Source organism: Labrus mixtus, chromosome 12 (assembly GCF_963584025.1).
Source record: "Labrus mixtus chromosome 12, fLabMix1.1, whole genome shotgun sequence".
NCBI lineage: Eukaryota > Metazoa > Chordata > Actinopteri > Labriformes > Labridae > Labrus > Labrus mixtus.
In genome coordinates, this window is record NC_083623.1 from 12,040,315 (window position 1) to 12,059,177 (window position 18,863).

Here is an 18,863-nt window from a genome sequence, read left to right on the forward strand (position 1 = left end):
ATATTTAAAATATGATCATACTAGATAATAGATAAAAAGGTATTTAAATAGAGAGCACAAGATAAAGCTTTACTGTTTTTTATAGGCGGTGGCGCCATTACAGCAGAGGGCCTTTCAGCGTCTGCTTCTGCCTTCTTATTGCGACAGGATAGTTAGATTTAAAACGTCAGACTGCTGCTTATGAAGGTAGCTTAGTCTGGGGTTCTTAATATTGTTTAGTTTTTACATATTAGACAAATTTTACAACATCAACCTGATGACATAATGGAGAAATAAAGAAAAACTTAACCATCCATCACATCATATGTGATGCTGTGCAAAATAACGTTATTCTACAGGCTAAGTTAGCTTCATCTGTTAACTGCTGCATTTAATCATCACAGACTAGTTGCATCGTGAAATCCTAAATAAGTTGAAGAATTATTTTCAAATTGTAATCATGTCAGGTATTATGTGCTTTCTCTACACACCCTGTCCCATCTCAGTGCCACCAATGCAAAACGCATGACATACCTGGACAGTGTTGACTCCTTAATCTGCTTAAACAGGTGTTCCTCCGGTCGATCAGACTCAGGTTATGCAGTGATGGGCCTTTTAATATATGCAGTGTGAATCTGGGAACATTTAGGTGACATTAAATCAGATTTTAGTCCCATTAGACGTCTCTCTGATGGCCCCAGAGTTTTGATGAGCTGTTTGGAGTTGTGCCAGACAGCTTAGTGATCCAGAGAGAGGAGAGCGACACGAGAGGATGTCATTTTACTTCATCACAAACCCCACTGTTAAAAAAAACAGCCAAGCATATCTTCAATGCCTTGTGCATTATTCATTCATAGTGTTGCAAAGCCCTTTGTCCCCCCTCTGATTATCTAAAAGCCAATCTGTTTTTTTTTTACTGTTGTGTTGGGACAAATACAACAAACACCAAGTTGTGATAAACAGACCATAATACATGCAGTTACTCTGTTAAGCTTATGATTTATGCTTGTAAAAACAAAACAAAACAACTTTTAGGTTGCAAGTGTGTCTGTGTGGCCTTCCATACTTAATGCACTAAAAGAGAAGGGGAGGGACAGAGAGAGCATTCACTTGGAGGGAATGAGGGAAATGTGACCAGAACCAATGAAATTCACGTGTTGGACTTTAAACTGAATTAGGAGAGTGAAAAGGATGACTATGTTAAATAGTTCTCTTTAAAAATACAGCAAAACTACAGCAAACGTTTTCAGATAAATAACAGGCAGGCATCATCACCTGAAGAACAAGACTTTACAGCAGGTTATGTTAAGCGTGCTTATGTTGCTGAATGTCAGGCTCTAACCATTACTAGGCACGGAACCAGTGATTTACAAAAAGCAGACAGTAGTAGCAGCACAGTGTATTTAGTTATATTAGCTTGCATTACGACACACATCAAACGTGAGAACATTGTCATCACATTTTCCAAACATTAGTTAGACTATAAGCTTGTTTTTTTTAACCTCACAGAATTTTCTGAATTTCACCTTTTGATAGAAGGTCAACAAATCTGAACATTTACAACACATCTGTTCTGTTTCCTGTCTTTGTTGCACCTATCTTGCCCTAAACACACACTGCTGGCTCTGGTTGTGGGTAACAAAGAGCCAATTTTGTAACAATTAGCTAAATAAGAAGCCAAATCTCTCTATTGGCTTTAACAGAGTAAATCTTGCTAAATTGATGCATACTGGTTGAAGCACCAAAACTACTGAGTTAAGACTTGAATGATGTTGTGGTCTGAGTGTGAAAATTAACATTTGTTAAATTACGTCACTGTAGTTTTATGTTGGGTACATAATGTTAAGATACGCAGATTCTTTTATGAGAACTGTTGTGTAATGTTACATGAAAAAATGTTACAGGCCTAGCTGGCACATTTACTTTTTGTATATTCATCTTATTTGCTCTTAATAATTCAATCAACTGGAGACAGACAGTAAACAATAAGTGATAAAAGTTGTAGTGGTATGCAACAGTTGAACCTGAAAGGTTTCTGCCTCAGTCATGGAGCAGGTGCTCTAACTACAGTAATGACCTACAACCATTGCTCCAAGAACAACTGATTTCAGTCAAGATAAGTCTATATGTACATTTAGTTTCACAAAGGTCTCAGACTCTGGTCTCCTTGGTGAGAAATGTCTGCCTTTGTTCCCATTGTAATAACAACAGCCAATACAGACAACCTTCAAATTTTAAACGTACATTTGGTTCATGATAAGCTGTTGCAACGTTAACCTATACAGTCAGATTTTTAGTGAGGACATTCTCTGTGCTATAGGGAAATCAGAAAGCATGGAGGGAATGAGAAGTGCAATGTCAGTATGCACATTTTTGCCTTTATTGGACAGGACAGCTGGAGATAGACAGGAACTGTTGGGAGGAGAGAGTGGGGGATGACGTGCAGCAAAGGGCCGAAGTCTGATTTGAATTTGAGCCTTTTTAGATGGGGAGCACAACCGGTAGACTATCAGGCAGCCCCTATTTTCCATTAGACATTTGGTCACTGGTGATGAGTCAAAAGGATCACAAAGACAGATGTCAGGTTCAGATCGAGAAACTTTAACAACCACTGCAAGACTTGGGCACTATTTCCAGGATGATTTCCCCACCGCCTGTCAGACTTTTGTAAGGACCTGTGTCTTTAACTCAAAGATATTCTACTTCAGTCCCATTGATTGTAGAGTTACCTTGAAACAGTCCCATGAATTTGGTGAAATGTCTGCTTTGCCATGACTGACAGTAATTGTGGACGTAAAGGTCAGAAACTTTGGCCCGCACACAAAAGAAACTGAAGACACACATGTCGTCATCCATCTCCCAGAACATCCCATGTGTGCAGGATAATTGCTTCCTTGGTGAGTCATACCTAATTGGTGTGTAGCTGTCAATGGCCCAGGTATTTCAAGGCAGTAGCCCAGAGCAGAGATTAAAGATAGAAAGCCTGTGAGTAAAATAAAGCTGTGATCCCTCACTGGGCTGAGATTTAGTGGAAAAAGCAAGGCTCGGATTGGAGCTGTTTTTCAGTAAATTTGTATTTCAGAGTCACCGTCGCTTGTTTGATCCATTTCTGTTTAGGACAAATGAGAAGCTGTGTGTCCAAATAAGTTTGCTAAGGTAGAAAAACTGGCATATAGGGTTAAACAATTTAGCAAACAGTGAAGCTGAAGGGATTGTGTAAAGCTTGCAATTATTGTTTAGACACTGTTGTTGAGATTTCCGTCCTTCCTAAATTGAGGATGGCTGCAGGGACTTGAGATAAGCCTCCAGCCAGAGCAGCCACTCTAATTTAACATTTTAAAACAGTAGAGGCTCTAGTCTACCGAATTCAGCCATTCATGCCATTTAAATTGCTGCTTTTCAGTGGAACTTTTCAATCAATTTTCACCTGGACCAGACAGTACTCTACTTTTGTCTTTCAGTCTGTTACCGCTACTCCAGAGAATCGCCAACCAATTAATTTATAATTTCTGTTCAAATAGCACCAAGTCGTCACCAAGTTATCTGTGGTAAATTTGCCAAAAAGGCAGGTAGAGACCTACCTTCTCTTTGTTAGATTATTAATAGTGACTTTTATCTGTTTTGTAATCTTTGAATGTCCTCCCCTAAGGTGGTGTAACTAAAGTTCCTTCTTCTTCCTCTCCGTCTCCTGCAGTGATGGATGGGCGGACAGATACGAGGTCGTGGAGGGTTTTGAGCAGGAAGCAGAGGGAGGAATCACCATGAAGCTTCAGTCAGAGGTGGTCAAGACCTTCGATGACTACTACCTGAAGCTGCGTCTGGACACCAACAACAGGAACCCTTGGTTCGCTGAGTTCTGGCAGTACCGCTTCCAGTGCCGCCTACCGGGCCACCCACAGGAGAACAAGAATTACAAGAAAGTCTGCACTGGTGGGTACTCTGGAGAAATGTCTATTTTTGAAAGAAAGTGATTGGAACACTGTTTTATGGTTCACGTATTCCTCTCCCTGCTGTCATATTGCTGTCAGTAGGTAATAAGGGTTAGATATGACCTGAGGGTGAGTTTTTACAACTCGTAATTAATAAAAACTGTATCTGTCTCTGCTTTCCTCTCTGAATACTCTCTCCCTTTGCTCCCCAAAAGGTGATCATGGTAAATTGTGTTCTTGACTTCTTCAAAATTACTTACACCAAATCAAAAAATTAAAAAGTCATCAAATGAACAATGCAATCATAGCCACATTTCAATTAATTGCGAAGCATGCTTTTAATTAAATGATAAATCAAATCAATTAGTGCTTTGTGATGTCTGTTACTCGGAGCAGTTGAGTCATAGGTTCTTATTTTATTTTATTTTTTACTTCCTCTGCATCACATTGTTACATAATCTGTTAATTCCCAAGACCTTCAAGGTGGTAAGTTCATTTTTACAGCTAATATTATGCTGATGACTTTAAACAGAATTGCACCCGCACTCTGTAAGCATTTGAGTCCTCAAAGACAGGAAGACTTTGACTGATGCTCTCTTTTACACAACACTCTCTGCAATGTCTTAAAACTGAGATATTTTGATGCTGGGAAAGCGCAGAGTGAAGGATTGCATCAGTCAAACTCTAGTACAACTGAGCACTGGCCTTGTTTATGCTGTATGAGGAATACAAAAGAAAATGAGCCCAAACTTTTACACAAAAGTGGCACAAAGGAATGTCTCACCCTCAACACTGTTCACCCAAACACCTGACAGATGATGCATATGACTAATCACAGTACGTGCATGTTGCCTTCTAAAGATGATACTTTTAATGCACTTCCTTAGGAGACAATGGGAAATGTTAAAGAAATATCTTCAAACAAGCATACAAAAACATGTACTTTTACAAAGAATCTTCCACCCTCCAAACAATGATGTGCCTTTACATGGCTGACAAGGAAAACTTGGCGTCTGCAGTCCTGGGATTTTCCCAGACATCTGTTTCCTATTGAGCTTTTTGAACATTGTGCAATGGTTTCCTTGCGTGCCCATGTAACTTGCTGCAAAATAACATTGTGTTTTGCAGTAAATGATCAAATTATTCAAAGTTTATCAAGCACTTTGGAAAAAACACCAAATCTTTTTTTTTGTTTCAGAAACAAAACTGCACTTTGAAAAACAGAGCTCAACAGAAGAACATCTGGGAATTTTCTTCAATTTAAAATGATTCCATCCTCTTTTTTTTTTTACCCTCTAACAGGAAATGAGAGTCTGCATGAGAACTATGTTCAGGATAGTAAAATGGGCTTTGTCATCAATGCCATCTATGCCATGGCTCATGGCCTCCACGATATGCATAAGGAGTTGTGCCCAAGGCAGACGGGGCTCTGTGAGGCCATGGACCCCATCGATGGCAGCAAGCTGCTGGACTACCTGCTGAAGACCTCCTTCAGAGGCGTCTCAGGGGAAGAGATTTACTTTGATGAAAACGGAGACACCCCAGGAAGGTAAGAGGATGCGGACGCTTAAAAGAAGGAAAGAAAATGAACTGAGTCTATAGATCTACTTGGCTGTAATCTTTGCATATCTCCTGTCTAAAACGGTCCTACTCATTAGCACACATGTGCACCAATGTTAAGCACCAAAGGATCTAATTAGTTTGGACTGGAACAGATTCAGTGGATTGTCCACTGTGGCAGCCACTTTCATCTCTCTGCAGTCCAAAAGACAGCGTTTGACAGTGAGAAAACACAGCCGTGTCATTCCTCCGTCAACTAGAGGTCAGGTGGAGCAAATCCTGGATCAGTATAGAAATGAGGCCACAGTGCACATTGGCATGAGCTCTTGATGTCACACTAACCGGGTTGTACGCTGTTTAAGTGACTCAGGATAAGAAGAAAGGTTTGCTAAGCTGTTAGGTTGTTATCATTAAATTACCTGTCACTCTCTTCTTCTCCCCTCCCTCTCTATCTCCCTCTCTCTCTTTGATCAAGTCTAATTTCTATCCCTTCTCACTTCATAAACTTATTCATGCTGATTATTTTCCTTCTGTCTTTCCATCCAGGTATGACATCATGAATCTCCAGAGTGTGGGTGATGGTCGCTATGACTACATGAATGTGGGCTCCTGGCATGAGGGCATCCTTAACATCGATGACTACAAGCTGTGGATGAACAGCAGCGACATGGTCCGCTCAGTCTGCAGTGAGCCCTGCTCTAAAGGACAGATTAAGGTGGGCATTCAAATCCTCCTACGAGCAAATCCTTTGTCATTAAATTCACTTTGCCACTGTAAATTTAGTCTGAAAAACCCTCAAACCTCAAAGAGATTCAACAGTGTAGACTTTGCTTTGAGACTGAGAGAATGATCCAAAACTATGTTGAAGTGACAATGTAACACTATGCCAGTAAGCAGATCTTATTTAGCACCCATTCTGCTCCGTGTAGCAAACCTTTCATCACAAAGAGTAATTTCTCATGGCAGACACACAATGGTTTCACAAAAACTTGCTCTTTATCATCTACAAGTGTGCCAACACAAGTGAGATAATGTTCTATCAAACCCTTCAGAACAAGAGGGTCTGCAGTCAGCCATGCTAGTGGCTCTCTGGGGCTGTACTTCAGCATACAGGGGCAATGAGCCTAATGCTACATCAGCATGCTTATATACACTTGTTAAACAGGTAATGTCTATCATTGTACCAAGTTTCTTAGATGATCATGTCTCCAAAAGGTAGCTACTTTAAGCACAAAATGCACTCAATATAATTCGAAGTTGAATGCAATATTTTGGAAGATATTTGCCAAACTCTAAAGTTTAAAATCAGACTGCAGGTTGTACCAAACAAAAGGTGCAGAAACCCCGATGATGGTGCTTGAAGTTATTGGTCAATATTTGGGGGTCAATTGGTATTCCCTTTCATGTCTACAATAATGGCTGACAGCCAGCTATTACTTAACATGATCACACCTAGCTTTGTACTGTTTGAAGGAAACAAAATTAGCATAGTCAACCAACACCTTTAGACCTCAACACTTTTTTTTAGGTAGTATGATTAAACCATGCAAAAATCGAAGAGTAAAATCAATACATGTGTTTTTAGGAGGAAGTATGTGCTGGACTATTCCTAGGGTGTGACGTGAAGTATCAACTTTTTGTCTACCAACTGGCCTCAGCAAAAAACGCATTAGATAAAAATGTTACTTCAGGTTTAGAGATGCAGGCAGTTTTTTAAAAAGATTTTGGAGACACTTTCAATTGTATCAGTCGTGTCAGGTATAACATACACGAGTAAAAATATTCTCCAAAATGTTTTGTTTCCTCTCGTTATAGTTAGCCTGTGAAGGACATAGATAAACACATTCAATTTGATGGCAATCCACCTAATAGTTGTTAGAGTGGGTGGTAGAGTGACTGACCATCTGACATGGCCATCCCTCAGTGAGACTAAAAATAAGCACAGTGTGCAATCAGTTAAGACAGACATGGTGTTTTCCCCTGTGCTCCTGAACAACTTATAACTTGTTTTTGTTAAAACTGGAACTATTTCACCAGTTGTACATGATGAATAGTTCTTGAGGGTTCTTATTTCTTCCCTTTGGTGACTGTGTCCTACATTTTGGAATCCTGCTTCATCCTTGAAATGTTTTGTGAAGGGCTTTAAGTAAGATAAAGCATATACAACGACTTTATCATTTGTAATGTACGAGCACACATTGTCCCAGTCTTATCAGAATATGATGGAAAAAAGGTCTTAAGTAAAAAGACAGTTCAGGATAGTAGATAAAATGCTTATTTGCTGAAATGCCCTGATTTGCTTCAACGGGAGCCATTTGTTTTCAGTCTCCAGTAGCTGTGCTCTAAGTCGCCCTTGGGGAGGGTGCATCCTCTTTCCTGGCGGCTCAAGCTTCCCCTTCTATCTGCTTTGTTTCTTGCCCCACTTATCACCCTGCTTTACATATCACAGTGCTGGTAAGAGCTTCCCTGTGTTCTGAATGGCAATGCAGCTGGCCTTGTTCTATAAACAGTATGTCTGGGGCTCACTAAAAGAAAGGCCCCATCATATCCTCATCCTTAATATCCCTGCCGACTACTTCTTCGGGTTTGCGTTGCGTGTGATGTGCTTGTCGTGTTTTGATTTTGTCGATTAGTATTGTGACTGCTCACTAAGATGTCTTTGACCCCTCACTGTTGATGTGTGGCCTCTCTGTGTGCAGGTGATTAGGAAGGGTGAGGTCAGCTGCTGCTGGATCTGCACCACGTGCAAAGACAATGAGTACGTCCAGGATGAGTTTACCTGCAAGGCATGTGAGCTGGGATGGTGGCCTGATGACGACCTGGCAGGTAGGAGGAACTAACTAACCAACCAATCATAACCAACACACAGTAGCTTGGCTAGCTTTGACTGACTTAATATTCTCTGCTAGCATTATACTTCTATAGTTTGTTATTGTCACATAGTTTACTGGAAACCATTTTTTTGGCCTTGTTGGGTAAGGTATTGGATTAGTTCATAAACTGGCATACTTGCCAACACCTAATGCATTATTTGAGCTGTATTGGGACTGACACTGTCACTTCATTAATAGATAATACTGTTTCTTACACCTAGACTTGAGTATTTGGTAATCCAAGTGCCCCTCTGACTCAAAAAAATAATAAAAATCCATAATATTGTTGGTAAAAACACAAATTAATGTAATTTCTTAGCTCTGAAAAATATAACACTCTGTTTAGTTTTGGTAATGGATCCGTGGATAATTCCAGATACCACATTTTATGCTTTCATGTCAATACTGGTATCAGTTTAAAAAAAAAAAAATCATGTTTAAACATCAGATGTTATGATACCATTTTTTCCTCCTCAATACTGATTTTGATACCTAGACTTTAGTAGTGGTCAATACAGAGTGCCCCTTTGATAACAGTGCGATTAAAGAAATTTAGATAATATAGGTGGAAAATGCTGATTGCTAACATTTCACTAGTTTTGTCCAGTATAACAGTTTCTGTGAGCAGGTGGGTGTAAGTGGAGTGTTGACTGCCATGCTTGCGGATACATGACTGTACAGTCTAGGCTGAGTCAGAGGATAATATTGATACTGTTATCTGTTTGGGGACAACTTCAGGTCCATTTACAGATGTCTCTATACAATTTTGTCCGTCCTGATTAAGATTCCAAAACCTAGACTTGAGTGTGGCTGATACCTAATGTCCTTCTGATGGTGGTGCAATAAAAAAACAACATTATTTTCATAGAAAAACACTGATTGCTAAAATGTTTATAGGTTTGACTAAGTATATACTATCATCACCCTGTTGATCCTGAAATAGGTCTATTTTGGGGGACTTTGGTTATGAAAGAAGATCAGTGCATTGACTGGCATACTCGCTGATACCCAATACTTAATCTCCAATACATCTCCTTATTTTCGCTGCTTGGTAACCAACCTTTTACCTGCTTCATTTTCTCGACATTTATATCCCATAACACCAATCTCACATAAACAGTACATATCGTTTCCCTTGGACTACATTCATCCTACACCCATAAGCCTGTTGACACTTCACACCCTGACACCTTCTTTTACTGATGCTGTTCATCATCCAGGTACAGTGACCCTGCTCCCTCTGCACAGCTCCCCTCATAGAAGTGACGCTGCTCACTTCCCTCCTCCCTGCTCTTTGCATGGTGGTGACCCAGGGGTTGTTTTGACAGCGATTTATAGAGTTGAGAGGAGCTCTCAGTTCCCAGGTGTAAAATCCTATTACTGACATGAGAGGCTTGGGGATACATTTCGGCAGTGTGTCGAGGAAGAAATTCTCCCTCCTCTCTCATTACATGTCACATCTAGAGAATACTAATAGAGAGAGTTGGTGTCCTATTCATAGAGTGAGGCTGTACTGTCCATATGTTCAATCATTTAAGGCTTCTTTATTTTTTACCAAGTCATAACATAACTGTAAAGTACAGCAGAAAGGTGAGCTTTGTTTTTGAATTATTTAAGTGTCATTCCAAAGCCTAGATAGGAAGAGTTTGAGAATAAGGGATTAAGGGAAAGAATTGTATAAATACAGATACGTGCTTTTCCTCCTTGCCACCCTTGTCCGTTTGCACACAGTGAAGCCAAGCCGGGTGGGTGGTCATAAAAACAAAAGCAAACAACACTTCACTGCAGTGTGCTTCAAACACTTTCTCCTCATGTGTGTTTTTGCAGAACTGCTGAAGTAATACTTTGGAGCAACAACTGGTTTGCACCTTCATTCATTTACATCAGTATATTTCAAATTTTGTGTTGAAAATGACCAACCTCCTTCTTGAGGTGGCAGGTGAGGTTATTTAAAAATTTCTCATGATTTGACACATTTGGAGTAAAGGGTTCCCATGTGCATAGCTGTGTTTGTGATGATAGTCAGCGAATGTAATGCTATTAGCAGCAGCATGTAATTTATGAAGTGTTAAGCTGAGGAAGTCTAGGGATGTCACTTTATTCCCATTAAGCTCGACAAAGTTCCACTGTGTGGTGGATGACAAGCATGCAACTAGTGCATCATGACAGAGTTCACACACTTACCTGTGTGTGTGTGTGTGTGTACATACGTATTTGACATTACAGGAAGACGGCAACAGATAAATCTGAGAGAAATGCTGCTTTGGAAGGTGTATGATTGCACATGAAATTAGTTACTGAGCTATTTGAGGCCATCTTGAATGACTAATGTCTGCTGGGTTGGTCTCTTCTCTCCCACCTAAAGAGATTCTGATTCTGATACCAGTGTCGAAAATCCCTCTACGGCCTAGAATTCAGTGTGAGGTACCAGTAACGTTGCCAGATAATGCACTGTTCTTCTAATACATAGACTGTATAAAATATGGACAGTGATGTCACCAATTGTTCTCTGTAGAGACATTATGAAGTCCAACAACCACCTTTATATTGGAAATTCCTTCCAACCTAACTTTCAATCAATCTAGTAGCAGATAAAGAGGTGGTGGTGAGTGCTACAGTGTGCCCACCTGTCAGTCAAATCAGACACGCCCCTAACTATGTAAATGTATGAAAAACTAGACATGGATGAGTTTTTGAAAATGTCAACCCTGTCGCAGTGTGTGTGAATAAAAAAAATATTTAAACCAGTCTGTAAACATGTTTTCTGCTGTAAAAATCTGCATTTTTTTATGGGAGCTAATGGGGATTCCTTATTTGGTTTTTGCAACCAGACTCAAGTGGACACTTTTCTCCAATTCAGCATTGTCTTTATTTTTTAACACCAGAGGTTAGTGGTGCAACAGATCACAAATCACATGGTTTGGATAAGATCGTCACAATTGGAGCATTTTTTTTGGAATGGCAAAAAAGATAAAAAGATATTAAAATCTCTTACATAACTTTTATACCAAAACTCAAACTGTGCATTTTAACAGCACAACAAATCCAGATGCATCTTCATGAATTAATAATAATAATGTATTATGTCCTCTTTTTTTTTTTTTTAGTTTGGCTTCAGTATATTTGCTATAATTCCAATGATAACAATTCAAGCAGGTAGATAAACCAGAACTCCCTTTTTTTATTTGGAAAGCAGTTTTAAAAATCTGAGTTCAACAGTCTATAATATAAAAAGCTGCAGCATTTCAATAACAGTATTTGTTACTCCCCATCAGGGACATCCACGTTAGAAATAACTAAAGAGAAATCTGTCTGAGAAAAATAAGTCGGCTGAAATCTGCAAAAACATGTTCTTTATCTCATATGAGCTTTGACTATGTTGAACACGTTACATTCACACTGTTCATTTAGGGGATGTATATGTTTCATGTGCACTGGCTGCGCCTGCAGCGTGTGTTGTAGTTCAGAAAAATCATTAAGTGGGGCAGTTGCATTTGGAACCTTAATGTCAGTTTTTAAAATGTTTTTTTTAACCGAAAGCAGTTCTCTGTAACAGAGTTTGTTTGGCTTAGTTTGCAGCTGCAGCAGGCTGTGACGCTAAACTGAAGCTACTGATTGTTGTCACACCCCTCTCCCACCCCCTTAAAAAATGTTTCTTCTTTTCCAAAACAGTAACCTACACCGCTGTGCTAGTCAAGGGTGTTGCAGAAGTCAAAGCTAGCAAATGTCAACAATGGGATTGTCGCTATCACACATGCTAAGACTCTACTTTTTCATTTAGAGTCAATTTAAGTCAAATAAAAATACAAAATAAAACAATTTAGAATAAATATCAGAAGCTTGTGTAAATAAAATATAAAGTTTAGGATCTAAGCTTGGTTGTTGCTAAAATTAGCAATGTTAACTAATGTTAACAGGTGCTAGCCTGTTTAAAAGGTTCACAGCTTGTTTTAAGATTTAGGTTTCCATCAGCATACAATAATGATAGCAATAATTATATTATTATATTATTCATTCAAGACATTCAGAATCCAGATAATATGAATACCTGTTTCATTGCAAGGGTACCATGGGCACTTGTAAATGGCTGAGTCTAAAGATAGGACTCAGTCTCAGAAAGGAAATAATGGTATCAGAACATCTCTACTTGTACATCTGTCTGCTCATGGGTTCTTTTCACTTGTCTTCATGTGCCTTTTTTTCTCACAAAGATGTACAACAAAAGACAAATCTAACAACTCCTCTGCTCTTTTCAGTCTGCCAGCCCCTGCCCCTGAAGTATCTCGACTGGGCTGATGTGGAATCCATAGTCGCAGTGGTTTTCTCCTGTGTGGGCATCCTGATCACCTCCTTTGTCACCTTTGTGTTCATCCAGTACCGTGACACACCTGTGGTTAAGTCGTCCAGCAGAGAACTCTGTTACATCATCCTGATAGGTATCTTCCTGGGCTACATCTGTCCGTTTACCTTAATCGCCCGTCCTACGGTGGCCTCCTGCTACTTACAGCGACTTCTAGTGGGCCTATCATCTGCCATGTGCTACTCTGCTCTGGTCACCAAAACAAACCGCATCGCCCGCATCCTGGCAGGCAGCAAGAAGAAGATCTGCACCAAGAAGCCCCGTTTTATGAGCGCCTGGGCCCAGGTGGTCCTTGCCTCTATGCTGATCAGTGTGCAGCTAACTCTGGAGATCACACTCATCATTCTGGAGCCCCCTGAGCCCATCAAGTCCTACCCAAGCATACGTGAGGTCTACCTCATCTGTAACACAAGCAACGTAGGCATGGTGGCACCACTGGGCTACAACGGCCTGCTAATTATGAGCTGCACCTACTATGCCTTCAAGACGCGAAACGTCCCAGCCAATTTTAACGAGGCTAAATACATTGCCTTTACAATGTACACTACTTGCATCATCTGGTTGGCCTTTGTGCCCATCTATTTTGGCTCAAACTACAAGATCATAACCACGTCTTTCTCCGTCAGCCTCAGTGTGACAGTGGCACTGGGCTGCATGTTCACGCCTAAGATGTACATTATCATTGCCAAACCAGAGAGAAATGTCCGAAGCGCCTTCACCACATCTGATGTGGTACGAATGCATGTGGGAGACGGGAAGTCAGCCCAGTGTGGGGGCAACAACTTCCTGAATATATTCCGTCGGAAGAAGCCTGTTACTGGAAAAGCCAAGTGAGTATCATTTTTAAGTTGGTTTCCTTGTCAGATTCTGTGTTGTTTCCTGGGGTGATGAATGCCTAAACACTCAATGGTGCACAGAGTTTTTACAAAATGTTGTTTGGCAGTTCTAAAATAACTGATGGATGTTCCTAGGCCTCCAATTTCAAAGTCTATTACATGCAAATTTAAATGACTACTAGTCGGCCAGTCTAAAGTTAAGAAAAACCTTCAGAAAACAGTCAAAATTTAGCACATTTATTTCAACACGCATAGACACGGGATCACAGCATCTGCAGGTAAACAACGTCAAAATTGGTTTGCCAAGTGAGGCTTAGGTTAGCAATGCAAGCACCAGCCTTTGGTCCACCTTGCAGGTTAATGTCTACATCCGTGTGTTGGTTACACATTACTCTGGTTGAGTGGTTATATGCCAGTTTACTCTAACACAGCCTACACACAACTTCAATTTTTTCTACATCATAATACTGCCAAATGCCATACGTTCACTGGGCTGTTTACATCAGGGTAGTAGAGCATTTTACAGTATGGCTGTAGCAATTAATCAGAGCTACAATGCTCGATAGTGGCCGGCTGCTTCTTTGACACAACACTGGACCTGCATTGTGGGCCTGAATTGATAAATATATTCATTATAAGTTATACCCAGTAGAGACATTTTGCCTAACCAGTTGGGTTGATGACACTAAATTGATAAGTCGGCTAATCACACCCCAAAAAAAATATTTCCAAGAATATTTGAGTGTTTAAGCATGTTATTATTGTTCTAATTTTACCATTTCAAATCTACCTAAAATTAAAGTGAAACAATGATTTAGAAAATGTGGGCAGTAAAGGTGAATATATGTGGCGCATTCCCCTCCCCCAGACAGTGAAATAAAATCCAACAAACAAGCTAATTCAATACAAAACTCTGAACATTGATGCTAATTTGTCATCTATTAATAAAAGTATAGATTTCTCACCTTCAAACTACATATAAGACTTGCATATAACTTTTTTTGAGATCCACAGCAGTGACACATGGACAGGTGTCTAAAGTAAGAAGTGGAGCAGGGTGTGACAGTGGTCCCAATATGTTTACATGTTGTCTCTCACCCTTGTTATGCAGCCTTCTTAATCTTCTAACACCTTTAACACTCAAGAGAGCAGCATACTGTCTGCAAGTGTCCAGGCTGGCTAATGTTAAAGCAAGGGTGTCATTCGACTCTGGAGAGCTGCACTGCCAACAGAGACACTGACATTTTTTATTGTTAAATACAACCAGAAAAAAAAAAGTTCACTTGGCCTTCATGGTGGTTTAAATTACCTTATGAAATTTAGGAATCAATTACCTCTGTCAATTATTTGTTTTGACACTGCAGCCCTCCAAGAAGTAGCACTGGCACCCTGCTGCTTTTGGTTTATCCTGAATTAACCTCACATTTAACTTTTCTCAGCATGAACGCCCCTCCCCTCCCCATCTCTCTAACTAATCATATCAGAGCCAGACCTAGCTCATTCTGTTCCAAACTCTGTGTCGTCTTCAGGCCAGTAAAGGCACCAACTGACATACTTATTTCAAAAGCATGCGTCCCATTTTAACCAAAAAGAATATCCCAGAAAGGAGGAAATTCTATATGCTCAGTGTTATGAGTGATCTAAAAATCATTACGCTGTCTTCAGCACATTATGAATCACTGGCTCCTCGGAGCTCATGAGTGAACCCCTTAACAGTGCTGTTAATGTCATGTGACTAGACTGTATTTTGACATGCATCAGAAATGTTGAAATGCTGCTGCTCTGTTTTGTCATGTTGCTGCTGTGTTGATGTTGTTTTCTCTGCAACCACTTGCCGGTTTCCAGTGTTAGTAACTTGGGTCTTTATCTCGTTCATAGTTCTAATGGCAAGTCTGTGTCATGGTCTGAATCAGGTGCAAGACACCCTCCGAAGGGGGGGAATGTGTGGCACAGACTGTCTGTGCATGTGAGGAAACAGGAAGCCGGCTTGAATCAGACGGCGGTCATCAGGCCCCTAACTAACAACCCCGACCCCCACAGTTGTGAGCCCTCGTCCCGCGACCTTGGCACAGACCACCATCCCGCACAAGAACCGCGCGCCGCTAAGCCTCTGTACAACCTGTCAGAGGAGGATGACGAGGGCGATTCCCAGCGCCCCCTCTGGACCCCGACTTCCTCTGGACAAGGGCTGGAATCTAATTTGAATAAGCCGGCTTCTTATTTGCCCTCTAACTTGAAGGGCTGCGCCACGGAGCGCTTGCAAGGGGCTGTGGTGGACACACACAGCTCCTATGTCCCTGCACTAAATGACTACACCCCCAGGGAGACCCCCCCTGCCAATGAGCCTTTGAGCCTGATATCCTCTCCGCTTCCTCAAGCCCTTAAAGTTGGGGCATTTGAGGAAGAGGGACCCGAGGACGAGGACGAGGAACTAGACCTCTTACACAGCTACATTTATGATGCCAAGGAGGAGGGGGAGGAGGAGGAGGAGGACGGGGACAGCGAGGATTTGACTCAGAGCAAGCCAACTCTGGAGGATTCCCTTGCTCTGTCGCCCCCCTCCCCCTTCAGAGACTCTGTGTGCTCGGGAGACTCTCTGAGCGGCTCCCTTGCCATGGAGTCCATGCTCGGAAGCCCTTCGAGCTCGATCTACACCTCAAACATCCTCCAAGACTTTGCACACAGCTCCTCAACACTGTGAGAGCAACACTGATATTCATTGTCACATATACAGATTACACATGCGCAAATACAAATTCACACATGTACAGACGCATACTTGATTACAACTTGATACAACCACATGATTTGATCATCATCTAAGGTTTCTAACATTCATTTTATGCTCTCTCATTAGCTTCCTTGTAATTAGTATCCTGCTTTTATCGGTAAGGGGTTTATCATAACTATAAGTAGAAAAACACTAGTAATCATCAATGAGTGCTACCTTTCCTGAAGGGCTGTCTTATCACAGAGCCTTTCTGTAAAATGTAAAGCAGGGACCAGTGCCAAATCTCGTCAGCTGTCGTGCCAAATTTTGATGAATTAAGCAACATCAAGAATCACAATACAGGATGTAGCTGTGGGGATGCATTCAGAGAGGTCTATGAGTAACAAACAGAAAGGGAAACACAATTCAGTGTGTGTACTGTTTGTGAACTGTACGATACATCCAGCTCTGGGGAGCGTAAAAGCTCAAGTGCATTTCATGCCATTCTTTTTTTTTTTTTTTTGCTCTGTTCTCCTTTGCTGCACACGTGCAGGTCTGTTAATATGTGCAACAGGAACAGCTGCATCCACAAACTATTTGATTTTTGCATTTATAATCTCACTTTAGCTTTTTGTAATCGGACCTCATCACGATTTAAGTTTTACAAAGAGATGAACTATAAGAAAAGTGCAGTAAGTTGGTTGAATATTACTTTTTATGTGTTGCAAAGTGTGCTCATCACAAAAGCATTAGAACTTAACGATTCTGCTAAAACTTTGCGCTGTATGATATACGATGTAAAATAAATCATGTGCCAATCGCAGTTGTTATCGACCTACATCCCTGCTTTCAAATTTTGTAGCTGATACAGGTTATAGCGTGATTGTAGGTGATCGGTTGTGTGTATTCAGTTTACACTCATTCATAACCCTGAGAACAAATTTTACACACATTTGGGGGGCATGATAAAAGACCTACATTATGCTTTTTGATGCCATGTTGATATTTCTCATGTTTTCTGAGTTTGCTGTGTCATCGTAATGAAAAACACAGTACTTGTACGAGTTCTTAAAAGTTTGTAATACTGTTAAGCCATCTCTTGTTTTTCACACAGGTGGTATGTTTGTAATACTGATAAATGTTTCTATATTTAGAATGTCAACAGAAAAAAAGAAGTTTATACATTTTGAAACTGTCCTCAGAAACTTGTCACGGAGCATTGTGTTTGGTTTTTTGGGTAACTTTAAAAGCTAACTTGTATCCTCTTGAAAATATTCAGTTGTTAAAGTAACCGATGATTAGTTGCTTCTTGTAACGAGATTATACATGTTTCAATTTTTTGCTTCAATCTTGCATTATAAACTTAAATAGATTACTTGAGGTTAAGTTTCTTAGTTCTTTATCTATAAGAATGAAAATTATTTCAAAGTACAAGCCTATACAGTACATAGTGCAATTGTATTGTATTTCCAAATGTTTTTAGTCTCTTATAGTGTAAGTTGTTCAATGATTTTAACCAATGTAAAATATATGAGGGTGCCACCTGTTTAACACTGTCAAATCTAGAATGACATAGGCCTTTATGTTTTGGGCAAGCTGAGCAATGCTGTAAAATAAAAACTATTTATATTAAGAAGACTGATTAATGCCTACGATAGACTGATTAACTGGGTTTCATTAATTTAGAAATATCCATAGATTTAGTCAGACTTAATATTTACAAATATTTCAATCAAGGCAAAGTATCCTATTTACTATGAAATGTATTTCACTTACAGTCACTTCACTTTGATGCAAATCTGAACTCGAGGTATGAAGTTTACTCATATATAAAAACTATTTTAAGTTAAGTACTTGCAAGCACAATTTGCGACATCACAGTGAGTTTGGAGCCGGTCCTAATCAAATAAGAAATCTTTCATATTTGATGTGTAAGAATTCAGATAACATGCTCATAAACCTTTCTGTCACCAGTGCAGCTTCACAGACTGCGAGTAGTGCTTAACGTGACCACAAAGAGTCCGAGGAAAATGCAGAAGGCACACTCGATTCCAGTATTTTGTTTTTCCAGTCTATTGTAGAAACACAGTGTAACAACATATTGGACTCTTTGGAAGAGGACCTGCTCCTAGCAGAAGGGCGAGGGCATTGTCGTTGGGCGAGCTATGACAGGGCAGGACAGGAGCTAACAGTTTTTGAAAAAACATCAAATTATATGTATTCGGCTGCAGAATACTATTAAAAAAAACGACAGAAATGTTCAAGTTGATTGAGCTAGAATTGAAATGCATGTTACTAAATAAACCAATTAACTGTGTAGAATACTTTTGAACAAAACCAAATGGATAAACAACTCAACAACAAACACAAATAATCATTAAGCAAATCACAGTCACTTTAAAAAAGCCTCTTTGGATTTACAAAAACCTAAGCCATGACAAAAATCAGCTTCAACACTGATAGTTAAATACTTTATTATAAAGCCAATTTAGCTATCATTTCAAAACAGCAATACACAACTCCAGTTAGCTAGCAGTTAGCTCTAGCTAACTTTAGCATGAGACCCACACCAAATGTCAAAAAGAGCTAACTTTTAGACACCGATGCTGACTTCCA

The 18,863-nt window shown here is 40.0% G+C and overlaps 1 protein-coding gene across 2 annotated transcripts in view; it reads left to right on the plus strand.

Annotated features, from left to right (window-relative positions):
• Window positions 1-17,883, plus strand: part of grm1a (glutamate receptor, metabotropic 1a) — a 36,776-nt gene extending 18,893 nt beyond the window's left edge. The window contains exons 4-9 of one of the 2 annotated variants that reach the window (XM_061052013.1): window positions 3,674-3,909; window positions 5,211-5,457; window positions 6,015-6,183; window positions 8,168-8,294; window positions 12,598-13,531; window positions 15,416-17,883. In XM_061052013.1, the coding sequence (XP_060907996.1) occupies window positions 3,674-3,909; window positions 5,211-5,457; window positions 6,015-6,183; window positions 8,168-8,294; window positions 12,598-13,531; window positions 15,416-16,238 (2,536 nt within the window). In that variant the 3' untranslated portion in view covers window positions 16,239-17,883. The remainder of the gene's footprint in view (window positions 1-3,673; window positions 3,910-5,210; window positions 5,458-6,014; window positions 6,184-8,167; window positions 8,295-12,597; window positions 13,532-15,415) is intronic. The other variant, XM_061052014.1, reaches the window with a different exon arrangement.
• Window positions 17,884-18,863: the final 980 nt, after the last annotated feature.